The following is a 13,867-nucleotide window of genomic DNA, read 5'->3' as shown; positions in this document are numbered from 1 at the left end:
GCCTATACTCTATATCCTAACACTCCTGTGGCAGGGACTGGCCCAACCCCTGTTCTCTTCCCCCCTTGGCCCTGGCTGCTTCGGCCCTGGGGCTGCTGCTCCAGCCCTGCCACTTTGGAAGTCATGGAGGTTTTGGAAAATCACAGAATCGTATCCTTAATGCTCAATCACCAATTGCTCAATATTCAACTCAAAATGTGCATTTTGTGCAGATTTTGTTTCAGGGTGTCTTTTGAAACATTTAATCTGCCCTCCACGTTTAAGATTGCTGGAGCTTAATTTGGAATATAAGACTTGTTTTGATAGATGGGTCGCAGGCATACAAATTACATGGCCAGTCCATCTCCATTTGGGCACTGATCAAATGAGCTGTGAGATACCAACTGAACTAGCTTTTGCCAGGACTTCAGTGTTGGAAATCCGGTCCTGCCATTTGTTGCCCAGCAATCATTGTAGGTGTCACAAATAGAAACTGTCAAGATTTTTAACATACCATTGTTAACAGGTCCATGTTTCGCACCCATAGAAAAATGTAGTGAGGACAAGAGCATTCTAGACTTTGACTTTTTTTGTCTGTAGACATATTCCATGTTGCTTCCAGATTCAGTGATAGAGGTGACCATATACAGTGCTGGCTTTCTTAATTCACGCATCCACATTGTGGTCAATTGTCACTTTGTTGTTCAACAGGCTGCTGAGATAAGTAAACTGTTTGATGGCTTGGAGCCTGGTACCTGCCAAGCTTGTTGATGGGTGTTGGTAATGCTGTTGAGCTGCTGGCTGGTACGTAAGCTTGGTTTTCGTTGAGCTGATGACGAAGCCAAAGTTATGAGCTGCCTCAGCAAAGCACTCAAAGACGATAAGGCCATTGAGGAGAAACTAAATGAATTCTTTGTATCGGTCTTCACTGTTGAGGATGTGAGGGAGTTTCTCAAACCTGAGCTATTCTTCTTGGGTGACAGATCTGAGGAACTGTCCCAAATGGAGGTTCTGGGGCTGGCTGCTGCTCCAACAGCTCCAGAGTTTACCACGGCCGCTGTTCCTTCGGCCCCAGGGCTGGCCACTTGCTAGCTGTTCCGGGGTCTGCTGCTCCAGCCCTGCCCCAGAAGAAGTCATGGAGGTCCCAGAAAGTCATGGAGTTCATGATCTTTATGACCTCCGTGACAGAATTGTATCCTTAGTCGTGATATATTCCCCAAAGTTGGCATGTAATATATCCTCATTAATATTCCTGTGTGACTTATGTATGGGATGTGAACAAAGTTATAAATATGCACTAGAAATATGTTCTTAAAATGTGTTTGGCAAGCAATGCATAAGCACAGTCTGCCTTAGACAAAGGAATGTGTCATTTCCTTATATGACAAGCCTGGTTGTCAGGCAGAGACAGTGAATTTACATTTACATGCAAGGTTAAAAAAAGGTATCAAATTAGCAAGTGGGGGAGATAGCCTCTTTACAATAAAGACGGGGTTCTGAACCTCAAATGTTAAGCAATTGAATCAACTGATTGTATACAATATTACTGTATTCTAAAATTGTATCTAATAAGGTTTTTTATGAAAGCCAGTGACACTCTGGTGATTAATATCATGTGAAATGTATGTATTAACACTCTCAGAGGAGTTATGGATACTCACTGATATTATGCTTTAAAGTCTGTGATCAAATACAGGGAGAAACAGGGTTTCTTCCAGACAGGAGGAAAGGCAGCTATCTACCTGTCTCCAATGTAAATTAATTGTGGAATAGTGCAATAGTGTGGAATCAAAACAATGGAAGCCCCATTTAAATACAAATTAGCATGAGGATAGGAAATCCACAAGAAGGGATGAACAGCAAGACGCCTTCTAGGCTCTTGAGACAGATACAGTGAACTTTGTGGTGATACAAGGAGGGCAAAAAAGATAGGTGAGTTGTCCATCACTTGGGGGATTCAAAGGGCCAGAACTTCAGCCAAAGGGATTAAAGTCTCTGGGAACTTAATTTGGTGAGAAACCTGCTTAGGCAAAGATTGTAACTTGCTTCTAAGACTCAAATAATTTTCAGCGTATTTTTACTTTTTGTTTGTTTGTATGTAGCCTTTTATGTAGCCTTTCTTCCTTATACTGGATATCACTTAATCCTATGCCCTTTTTAAAATAAACTTGTTTTACTTTTACTATAAACCAGTTGAGAGCTGTGACTGAAATTAGTGTGTTTGTCAAACCCCAGTTAAATTAATGAGCTGCATGGTCTCTTTGAAGGAGCAAAGAGCTTATTAAGTTCTGTGAATGTTCCAGGAGAGGGCTGCATGCTGCAGGGAGGCATCTTTGGGGAACTTGGGAGTTGGGGTTCACTGTTTGTTACCTGTTGGGCAAGGTTTGGGCTGGCAGAGCCCTGAAGAGTTTGCTGGCAAGGCACACAAGCTGGTGTGTCAGGGAGTTGTCATACAGCTTAGCAGCAGCAAAACTCTCACTTATTGAGTCAGAGAGGGTAACACAGTAACTCAGTTCCGGGGCCCGCAGCAGATTGGCAGATAATTTTGGGGAAATTCAGGACTGGGAAGTATTAAGGTCATTCTACAAATAGTAACTGGGCGGTGGAAGCCCAGGTGTGACCTGCATGCTTGTGTGCAGGCTATTGGTGTCAAGGCTGTGAACCACAGAAGCATAGCTTTGAAAGCACCCAAAGGTGCAGGGTAGGTGGTGACACAACCCCTTACTAGTCTGGGTTGAACTCCAAAATGACACACCCTCGTCAGAGTTAATCACTGTCAGTGTGTAAAAACCTGATTGTTGAAGCATAACATTCACCTCTTGGGGCAGTCAGAGTTCTCAATCTGTCATTTATAGAACGGGTAGGCTGTCCAAACAAGAGACACGATTCCTTCTGATTGCAAAGCCAACTCCTGTGTTGGCTCATTTTGTGGGTGTCCCTTCCAGAAGAAAGTATACCTAGCATGCTTCTCAGCCAGTTGACCCTCTTCAGCAAGTCGCATCTTTCTCTGAGCTGCAATGTGGATACAATATTCTTCAAGCTCTTGAGCAACTGAAGCAGTCCACCAGGCAGGACCATTAGTTTGGTTAGACAGTTAAGCGGCATACAAACAGTCCCCATCTTGCAACATTGAAACAAAGGAAACTTTTCAAGACTTGTTTTAATTTTGACTGCATGATAGGATGCCCCCCAGCTTCAGTGGGCTGTTCAGGTTGAGCAATTTTCAGGAGAACTTTTCTAGCACCCTTCTTTGATTGAGGTCAACTGTGCTATTCCTGAGTAGAGCAGCTGAGTCAATCAAGATGCTGCTGGACTACAGTATCACCCCAAGTCAATGCAAAGTCTTGACCTACCCAGGTGCAGGTTCACAGCTATGACTCCCAGCGATGTCCATCACCTGTCACTTTCACCATTCCCCTATCACTCTGGGACTTATTAAACTGTGCCAGAAATTGTGTAAGGTGGAGGAGCAGTTCCATACCAACTTACATACTCTTGGTCAACAAGACCATTTCCAGTGGCAAAGTAAATCGCAACAACTGAAGGACTTGCTGGTTGCATGTTTATTTTTAGAGTGACCTTCTATTAGATCAGTTGCCGAATTTCTCAGGCTAACAAGCTTGGTCTGCCCAGCAAATGGGTATAAAGTAAGTCCAATTTACACCATGTTACACATCTCTGAATTTGGCCTTAAGGGGAGGCTTCTGGAGGTGTGAGAAACGAGAGAAAAGAAAATAGTATAATCATCTGAGTTTAGTGAAATTTGGGGTTTCCAGTGTTTCAGTTGGATGTACTTGCATCTCCTAAAACAACTTACAACAATTTAGTGATAAAAGTCGGAAAAACTGAAAATATTACTCTCTGTAGAGAACAGATAGGGGTTTGATCTTGATTTTATGAAACTCTTATCTGGACTGTATAAGATTTTAAGCTGTCTCCTAAACAGAACAGTGTTTAGCATCATGGGGTTTTTTTTTTGTTTTTGTTTTTACTTAAATACAAAATTAGTGAGGAAAAACACTGCAGTTTTGCTAATTAATATTTATTATGCTGCATAAAATCTTGAAAACAGCGATTGATTTGAGCAGCCATGCAATTAAGTGCTATTTATTTAGCTTTTTAGTATTTTTAAGAAGTGTTTTTTCTGCCCAGAAATGGATGTGAACTAATAACAGGTTACTATGTGTGGGGTTTTTTTTTATAGGTTCTTGCCTTTGTGTTTATAACTTGAACATATCCAGTTACACTCTAAATCCAAAGGCAGCTGAGCTTTGTCCCACACTGCCAGTTCCACCAAGGTAAGAATTACAGGGTGTTTTACTGCACTGTTTATTCAAGAAAACTTTTCAAAGACTGTCCTTCCCATTTTGTGTTTTGACTTGATGCATAATGATCAGAATGATTTTACTTTGTTTAATATCTTTGATTTTATATTTTTGAATTCTCACGTTTATACACCCCCCGCACCACAGACACACTGTTCATACGCCCTGTTCAGCAGAGATACTTAAGCATGTGCTCAAGTGAAGTCCCATTGCCTCCTGAAGGCACAGAATTGGACTCTTTATGCTTCCCTACTCCGCTTCACAAAGGAAAGTGAAGAAAAGAGCATGAGAGACCTTTCCGAGGTGAAACGTAAAATAAATTGGAAAGAGGGCACCTCACGCTTATTTCTTTGACAATCTGTATTTCCTCTCTGCAGCGTGAAATCCTCAAGAACAGTCTCTATTATGTATGTGATACTTCCTCATAAAAGCAAAACTGGTTGAAGCTGTTTCCCTAGTAATAGTCACCATTTACTTATTAATTAGGGAGGCATACTATGCTGATGGACTGCTATGCCCTTTTAGACACACACATGAGTTTGTCAGAGATCTAAAAAACCTTCTTGCTGGCTTGGTGCAGCATTGCCAAGTCTAGAGGGATAATACATTTAAGACACTTGGCTAACAATAGCAAATAACATTATTTTTATATGTAAATATTTGACTGGGCTACTTGTATTCTCAGGCTGGTCAGGTCTAAATTAATACACCCTAAAGATTGTTGGAATATCTTAAACACCATGCAAAATTTGTGTGTGTATTGAAAATACCTATAATTATTACTACAGCCATACTAACTTGTGCTTTGATCTCATCCATTCTTGCAAATTAATCAAGTCAAGCCCAGTTCATATTTGAATAGAGCCCAAAAATGAGCAGAAAACACTGTTGGTGTTCAGTAGATGGTACTCTTCCTGAGTCAATAGTGAACCAATACCTCATATGAAGGCACTCTGCTGATAGACGTGCTGTCTTTCAGATGAAATATAACTGACCTGCCGACTATTTGTGGCCATGAAAGATCCTGTGTCTCTCTTCCTAAGAGTAGGAGTATAAATCACAATGACCTGGGCAAATTCCAATTTAGCTGAATATGTTCTGCCTTCCTAAATCTCTCCCGTTGTTTTAATCAGATAGAGATCCTCACTTCCCGTTATAAACTGCTGTACAGTGTTGCTGTGCATTGTTAAATTGGCCGTGCTATTTTATCCCAGAAGTGGCTACAGTTTAGTGGGTAGGGTGAAATGATCTCTGTATATTGGCTTAAGTTCTGAAAAGTGTTTTGAGACAATCTGAAATAGTTCAGGGAAACCCTAAAATTCAGTCCAAATATTCCAAATTGAGCATAAACTGCTTACTTTAATTTGCAACTGTTTCTTTATTTTGGTGGCAGTGTTAACATATTTCATTTTTACTAAAAAGCAAGCAAACATTACACAATATATAAACAAAACTCAGGAACTTGATTGGGAATTGCACTTGTTTTGGGACTGCGGGATTGATCCCTGAATGTATCTGAAACCTTACTCTCCAGTAATCAATCTTTTCTCCCACCTCTGTTTTTTTAACTTTCCAGCAAATCCTTCCCATTGTTTAATCGATGTGTTCCACAAAACCCTGAGTGCTATTCGCAGTTTGCGTCCATCTTGATAAATGTGGTTAACGAAGTTGATGCTTTTCATCGTATTCTGAGTGGAATAATGGCAGGAAGAGATACTGTAATAGGACTGAGTGTCCTTGCACTAGGTAAAGTTATGAATAGAAGAGAGATTTTAAAAAAAATTGTTAAAATAGAATTTCATGTTTCAAATCTTTGTAGGAAGAATAATGCAATTTTTAAAAATATTGAAGCCTGATATTTGCTGCATAGAAACATTTGTTTTGTTTAAGAGAGAACTGCTGTTTTGCCATCACAAGTCATTTAGTAGACTAATGAAATTCAGATTTATAGAAACCAGACTGGAAACTTATTCCGCATCACTTGTTTGTTTTTTTGTCTGACTCCATTAAAAACTTTAGGTGAAAAAGTTATAAAATCAGAATTTATCCTAGCATGAGGTATGTTTTAATGATATATACTATTTCCTCTTTTCTTGCCGTTCTGAGGGGGCCATTGAGGTCTTGGAAACTAGTTTCTTCTTCAAGTGATTGCAGACATGTATTTCCCTTGAGTGTGCATGTGCCAAGCACATCAAAGCCAGAGAACCTTACCTAGCAGTACCTGTAGGGATGGTGTCTTCTGGCCATTAGCTCCTTCCCAAGCTGTTTAAGAGCACTCTGACCCTTCTCAGTTCCTTCACCAAACATTAAGAATTGAGACTCGGATGCAGAGAGGATGGAGGGTGGGTCGTGGAATACACTTCTGCACCTACATCTTGAAGAACAACACTTATCTGTACTGTAACTAACAGTCTTTTCTTTGAGTGATTCTAGATGTGTGCTCCACTCAGGTGATTCACAAATAGTTTCAGAAGGAAGTGGGGCTCAGAGTCTGCTCAAGACTGCCTTCCCAAAATTTGCATCTGATCTGCACTCCATTGTAATAATGTAATGTGTGGTTAAAGTATATATAGAAAACCATGTATAAGCCCTGCAAATGTCCAATGTCAAAACACCACTGAGAAATGTGACCGATGCCCCTGGGACCTAGTCATATAGCTCTTAACCTGTGTGGAGGCGAAGTCTGAGCTATCCCATAAGCTGTTGTAATACGGGATGTTATCCACCTGGAAGTCATCTGCATGGAGACCAATAGATCCTTCATGCAATCTGCAAAGGAAACTAAAAGATGAATTGATGAATGGAATGGTTTAGTTCCCTTAAAGTAAAATGTCAAACATTGTGTCTCATCCAAGGAATGAAAAAACTGTTCATCAGCACTTGAATGAGGTTTGGGAAAAAATACAGGTGAATATTGTCTGATTTAAGATGAAATTTTGACACTCCCTTAGACAAAAACTTAAGATGTTGCACCAAAGCGACCTTGTCTTTGAAAAACTGGTTATACTAGGTATACGCCATAAGGCTCTGCAGGTCACTAACTCAACTCGAAGAAGTTATGGCCACAAAGAACTCATTCTCTGTCTCTACTATACCAAAAGACAAAGTTGCCAAGGGCTCAAATGGAGGACTCATGAGTCCTCCAACACAGTGCTAAGGTTCCATTGAGGATTTCTTCCTGCACTGGTGGGAAGAGAAGTGATCCTTTCAGAAATCTGACTACCATGGAGTTTGAGAAGACTTTGATTTGCTTTGGATGGAGGATGAAATGTCAGAATCACTGCCAAATTGACCCTCCACAAACTGAGAGACGGACCAGAGGATTGGAGGTGCAACAATTACTCTAGAATGTCCTGAATGCAGGATTGTAGTGGTAGAATACTGCAGCCTAGGGATCATATTGAAAAACGTTTCCATCCAAAGCAAATCAAAGTGTTCTGTTCCTTGTCTAGCCATGCAGCATCCATGCTGTGAGGTGCAGGCTGTTCAGTGCTGGGAGCGAAATCTGACTATGATACTGAATCAGTAGATTGGAACAACAGGGATGAACAGAGAGACTGAGGAGATCGCCCTTACGGTAGCATTGCCCCATCAGTGTACTGCTAGGCAAAGTTCTCCGGCTTTGATGCGCTCAGCATGGACCCCTGAGTGGAATATACATGTGCACTCGCACCTTGAAAAGCAACAGCTACAGTACAGGAAGGTAACAGTCTTACTCATGTAAACTGAAAAATTTTGATATGCCTATAAGTATTAAAGTAATTAAACTAGTTATTAATAGGTAATTGTAATTTTACATTTTCAACATTAAAAAAATCAGTTTGATAGCTTTGATTTCATGTTTCGTGAGTAAGTTGAAATTAACAAAAACTAGCTTCAGAATGAGAGAACAGAGGTAAATCCATCCTAGAGAGAATGGACTTCAGAAGGCAAGGGTTATACCAGTAATGAATTTACCCTAAGAACCTGACTATTTTATATAATTACTAATTCTGGTCATTTTAGGGCCTGATTTTGGAACATTTCTGGTCAAAACGGAATCTCTTCAGTTTTAAAACCTATTGGCCTCTGCTTTTGAGATCAGTGTTTACAAGTATAAAAAATCTGGAATGTAGAAAAAACTAAATTTTTCTTGTAAAATAATTAGTTTGATTAAATAGATCATAACGGTCATCTGAAGTTAACTCTTTCTATATATATTTTTTTAATTTTCCAGCCTTCTCTTTAATAATGGTTTTAACCTTCAGATTCATCACCACACTTCTGGTCCGTATTTTCGTGACACTAGTTGTGTTTGGATTGTTATGTAAGTATATTTATTTATAATGGATGTTTAAATAACACATTTGAAGGAAAAACCAGCAAACCTGTTTCTTCTCTGGTATCCTTCAGTAAGCTAAATTGGGTCCCAATCCTGCAATCAGATCCATTCTGGACCCTTTCTCTGTGTGGATGAAAAGATCTGACTATGCAGATCTAGCTGTAGTATCAGGGTGTTGAGAGGTTTGTTTTGTTTCAATTATTTATAGATGTCTGTAGATTGAATTTCTTTTGACAAATGATTTGAGTATGATCAGTGTTAACGTTTCCAACAAAGTTTAAATAGAGAATTTAACAATGCATTCTCTATAAAGAGAGAACTATTAAAAATGATCAAAGCCTGAAATGTGAGCTGTCTTACAAGTTATGTTTATCATTTGCAATGAGGCTGTAACTTCAAAGCTGCAAGAAAACCAGATTTCATGTTGGCTTTGACTTCAAAATAGCAAACCAGCCACACCGTTTTATTCTGTGAGCACAGATATGTGCATTTACACCAGTGGTTCTCAAACTTTTGTATTGGTGACCCCTTTCACGTAGCAAGTGTGACCCCCCCCTTGAGTGTCACATTGAGTGTGACCCCCCCTTGTAAATTAAAAACACATTTTATATATTTAAAATCATTATAAATGCTGGAGGAAGAGTGGGGTTTGGGGTGGAGGCTGACAGCTCGTGACCTTCCCCCCCATGTAATAACCTCGCGACCCCCTGAGGGGTTCTGACCCCCAGTTTGAGAACCCCTGATTTGCACCTAATGTTTCTTACTTTGTGCTACACTGCTCCATTCTTCAGTTAATTTGTAATTCAAGAGGAGAAGGTATCAGAGCCATAACATGTATGCATTAGCTTGCCAGTCACTTGTGAAGCACTGTCTGCACCTTCATGGATTTGTGTTTGTTCTAGTTGTCTCAGGTGTTCTGTGGTGGCTCTACTATGACTACACCAACGACCCAAGCATAGAACTGGAAACTGAAAAGGAAAATGTAAAATTTTTACTTGGATTTGCTATCATATCTACCGTGATTACGGTGAGAAATTTTTTCGTTGGGGAGCTTAATGTTAGAGATAGTAATCTGAAACCTTGAAATAAAACTATATTACAGCAATGTGAGTGCACATGCTCCCTCCTTTATTTACACTTGACATAGAAAAGTGGAAACTCCATTGTAGATGCGGCAAAGAGTCCTGTGGCACCTTGTAGACTAACACACATATTGGAGCATAAGCTTTCGTGGGTGAATAACAACAAAGTGGGTATTCACCCATGAAAGCTTATGCTCCAATACGTCTGTTAGTCTATGGGGTGCCACAGGACTCTTAGTCTGGATCTGTAAAAGCGGCAAACACGGTTACCCCTCTGATACTTGACTCCATTGTAGAGAGTAACTGATGCTGTGTGGTGGTGATTCAACTATGACATGGTCAGTTTATCCCTTTGTGGATAGCACTCAAGTGCATTCTGCTTTCCATTTGCAGCCAGATAAGATCTGCTTATAATTATTTAATCCTTTTTTTTACATTTTATGGGATATTCACCTGTATTATGTAGAGTCTGTACAAGGCTCTCCACAAACTTAAACCCTGTGCTAGGGCTGTAGGACGATGCCAGCAGAGCAGCTGTGCTGCAGGACTTTTGCCCTTGGCACACTGTTGCAGTGTGGGTCTATAGGCCATCCTCAGTTAAGCTAATGATGGGGTTGAGTGAGCAGAGAGACACTGGATCCATGGAAATATGAATCCTGTGGACCCAACATGCCCCTTTGTGCCACGTACAAGGTAACAGCCATTGCAGTCGGGTGGAAGCTCAGTGCTGCAGTTTAGTTTGCTGGCCACAAGCTGTAGTGCTGAATTTTTGCCTTCCTGTTCACCACAGAACCTGATTGCTATGACTTTATGCTGTTGAAATGAATGTTTCACCTTATTTAGCATCGTAGCCCAGTATGAATGTGTGAATAGTTCATATATTGTTGGGAAATGAGTCAGTTACATTAATGTTTCTTTAAAAGAAAATGTGGTTGCACACAATGGACAGTCTGTATTGTGTTAAAGTGACCAATATAATTGTGATATACACTAGAGCTTGCTTGCATATTCTCTATACATTATCAGACAGTGGGCTCTGCACCTCTTCTCTTGCTAAATACAAGATAAAGAAAAGGTTTCTTTGGATGCAGATTTGTTCAGGTGCAATGTATTTGCCATTTGTAGAATTCCAAATACATCGTCTGCTCCCAATGGCTCTTCTGAGAGCATCTGGCATCTTTGTAGAGCAGACTAGAAAAGTGGTGAAGCAACTTCTATTGTGAATGTTTATTGTTTTATAGTTTCCAGTGTGCTATGTCTTTTAGGTGTTGTTTGCAGTTCAGTGTTAAAGATTTAGTGCATAATAATTTTACGAAAAGACATGTTCTCTTGTGGTCCCTTTGTGAAATCTGCACCATGCTCCCCCTACAAAATTTGACAACTTCTGATAATTTAAGAAAGAAATTCCTAGTTTACTATTTTTCTGATTTGTTTTTCATCTCTTTCAATAGATGGTTTTACTTTCCCTCATATTTGTACTAAGGAAGAGATTTCAGCTGACTGTACAGCTCTTTTGGGTTGCTAATAAAATAATTAGCAAGGTCCCTTCCCTACTGTTCCAGCCACTATGGACCTTTTTGATTCTCATTTTCTTCTGGGTGTTCTGGGTTGCTGTGCTACTTAGCTTAGGAACTGCAGGTAAGTAGTTGTATTTTATCATGGTCATGGGTGTACCCTATCTCGTTTTAAAATTTGGTCTTTAAACACAGAACATGTTGGTGTTAGTGTACAAGGTGTAATATATGTTTATGTTACGATCTTGTTTTCTGTTTACTTCACCTTCGCATTTCTAAGGGTACTGCAAAAGTAGCTGCTGTTTTGTGAGTCAAAGATAATACAGCATGTTAGAGGAGAAACACATTTGTGCACTCTCATGGAGGCTTTACTTTTGTTCTTTCTTGTTTAGGTCTCATAATATAAAGCAGGGGTGGCCAACCTGAGCCTGAGAACTAGCCAGAATTTACCAAAGTACATTGCCAAAGAGCCACAATAATACATCAGCAGCCCCCCTGCCCCAGTACCTCCTTCCCGCTGGCAGGCCTGCCAATCAGCACCTCCCCCTTCCTCTGTGTGCCTCCTGCCTGCCGCGATCAGCTGTTTCAAAGTGTGTACACTGGAGAGGAGGTGGGAGGAGCAAGACTGCAGCAGGATCAGGGGAGGGGGCAGGAAGGGGCAGGGACCTTGGGGTAAGGAGTGGAGTGTGGGCAGGGCCTGGGATTGAGCAGTGGAAAGTTGGCACCTGTAGCTTCAGCCCCGGAGTCAGCACCTATGCAAGGAGCTGCATATTAAGTTCTGAAGAGCTGCAGTTTGGACACCCCTGATAAAAAGTGTCATTCCAGATCCAAACTATGTTGTTGCTTTTTGTAAATGGGGAGCATAAAAGAAAAGGGGGAGTGCTTTGATTTAGTACAGCAGTTGTGAAATTAATGTGTTTCTACTATGGGAACAACAGGAAAGTGCCTTCCGTCCTGTGAGAGATGTAAAATTATTCTGAATATCTCTTCCCAGCATTTGATGGAAAGCTCTGCAGATTTGTAGAGAGATTCTCTCTTTCTCCCCTTCTTCCTCTTCCATCCTCAACTGTTGAGGTATTTCAGAAGCACTTGGTTGAAGCATTTGTCTGGCAGGTGACTTGCTGCTTCTCCAAAGTTGTTAGGCACAGTGGCACCAAATTTTCAGGCCCCGTAGCCTCTTCATGAATCTTTCTTGCCTAACTGAACATTAGCTCTTGTGGGACAGATTTACTTTGCTTTGAGATGTCATCCTAGATGCTTCTTCAAAGCAATCATCTTAGCCTGTAATTTTTGTGCCTTATTTGTGCTGGTCACATGTGGCCTGGGAATGCCAGATGCTGCACTATGTGGTTGTTACTGAAAGGGAAGCACCCCTTTCAGAATCGTGAATGGTCAGTGCAGTGGTATGCTCAGGAGGCCATTGGAGCTTTAGGTAGTGGGTTGCTTTCATCAGGTTAAGGCAGGGGTGGGCAAACTTTTTGGCCCGAGGGCCACATCGGGGTGCGAAACTGTATGGAGGGCTGGGTAGGGACGGCTGTGCCCCCCAAAAAGCCTATCCCCTCCCCCCTATTCTCTCCCGACCCATCCAATCCCTCCCTGCTCCTTGTCCTCTGACTGCCCCCTCCTGGAACATCCGTCCCCAAACCGACCCCCGGGATCCCATCCTCTATCCAACCCCCCTGCTCCCTGTCCCCTGACTGCCCTGACCTATCCACACCCCCGCCCCCTGACAGGACCCCTGGGACTCCCATTCCCTACCCAACCCCCCCACACTGCCCCCTTTCCATGCCTGCAGCTTGCAGCCCTGCTGCCCATGCGGCTGTGGGGAGGGGGAACAGTGGGGGAGGAGCCAGGGGCGAGCCTCCCCGGTCAGGAGCTCAGGGGCCGGGCAGGACAGTCCCACAGGCCAGATGTGGCCCGCAGGTCATAGTTTGCCCACCTCCTGGGTTAAGGCTTTTTATTAATTTGGATAAAGCTTATGCATTAAAGCTGTATGGGTGTAACTACTCATTTTTAGGTAGTATAGGATTGCTTTTCATGTAGTTTTTGAATAGCTCTATTTGGTCAGAGGTTAGATCCAAGTACAAGGTATTAGTCACATAAACTACAGTAACTCTAGTAAAGCTGGTAGCCATTCGTTAGAATGAATCAGAATGCACTAAATTTGAAATACTAATGGCCAGGAATGCTAGAGGAAACAACACAAACATTCTTCATTTAAGCGGAGCCAAAGGAACGTTCACTGTAATTCTCCAACGTGCAACAAAAGACTGTGTGTGAAGTTTGTCCTTGTCGAATCTAAATTTGGAAAATGCCAAGTGAGTCCAACGTGTTCAAAAAGATTATTAGTCTCTTAGGGATACAGAATAGAGGTAGAGGTTATAAATATTTTGGCTAGTGTAACAGGATCAATTTGATGAGAAGTGCAAGATGATATAGTTGGGTGTTTCCTGAGTATTGTTGTATACTTCATTAAGAGTTTGTTTTCAATCCTGTGCCTGGATTGTTTTTAACAGATGTATCAATAGTTGTAATTTTCAGCCATTTAGCTAGTTAAAGTATTAATATTTATAGTGAGAATGTGCATGTTACTTAAAACAAACTAAAGTGACAGTGTGAGTGTTAAAGTACGTGTTAAGTAGATAC

General features: G+C 41.2%; 1 protein-coding gene across 6 annotated transcripts in view; it reads left to right on the top strand.

The window, feature by feature from the left end:
• The window catches only part of SLC44A3 (solute carrier family 44 member 3), an 86,464-nt gene that overhangs the window by 8,774 nt on the left and 63,823 nt on the right, over nt 1-13,867 (top strand). For 5 of the 6 annotated variants that reach the window (XR_006273671.1, XM_043490533.1, XM_043490532.1 and 2 more), the window contains 5 exons: nt 4,184-4,277; nt 5,881-6,050; nt 8,521-8,610; nt 9,528-9,652; nt 11,159-11,345. Coding sequence is in view for 5 of the 6 variants with exons in the window: in XM_043490533.1 (XP_043346468.1) it covers nt 4,184-4,277; nt 5,881-6,050; nt 8,521-8,610; nt 9,528-9,652; nt 11,159-11,345 (666 nt within the window). In the remaining variant the exon portion in view is untranslated. Of the gene's footprint in view, nt 1-690; nt 784-4,183; nt 4,278-5,880; nt 6,051-8,520; nt 8,611-9,527; nt 9,653-11,158; nt 11,346-13,867 lie in introns of all 6 variants that reach the window. The other variant, XM_043490535.1, reaches the window with a different exon arrangement.

The sequence above is a fragment of the Dermochelys coriacea genome, chromosome 8 (genome assembly GCF_009764565.3).
Source record: "Dermochelys coriacea isolate rDerCor1 chromosome 8, rDerCor1.pri.v4, whole genome shotgun sequence".
NCBI lineage: Eukaryota > Metazoa > Chordata > Testudines > Dermochelyidae > Dermochelys > Dermochelys coriacea.
Note: the sequence above shows the minus strand (reverse complement) of the source record. Positions and strands in the feature narration are given on the sequence as shown.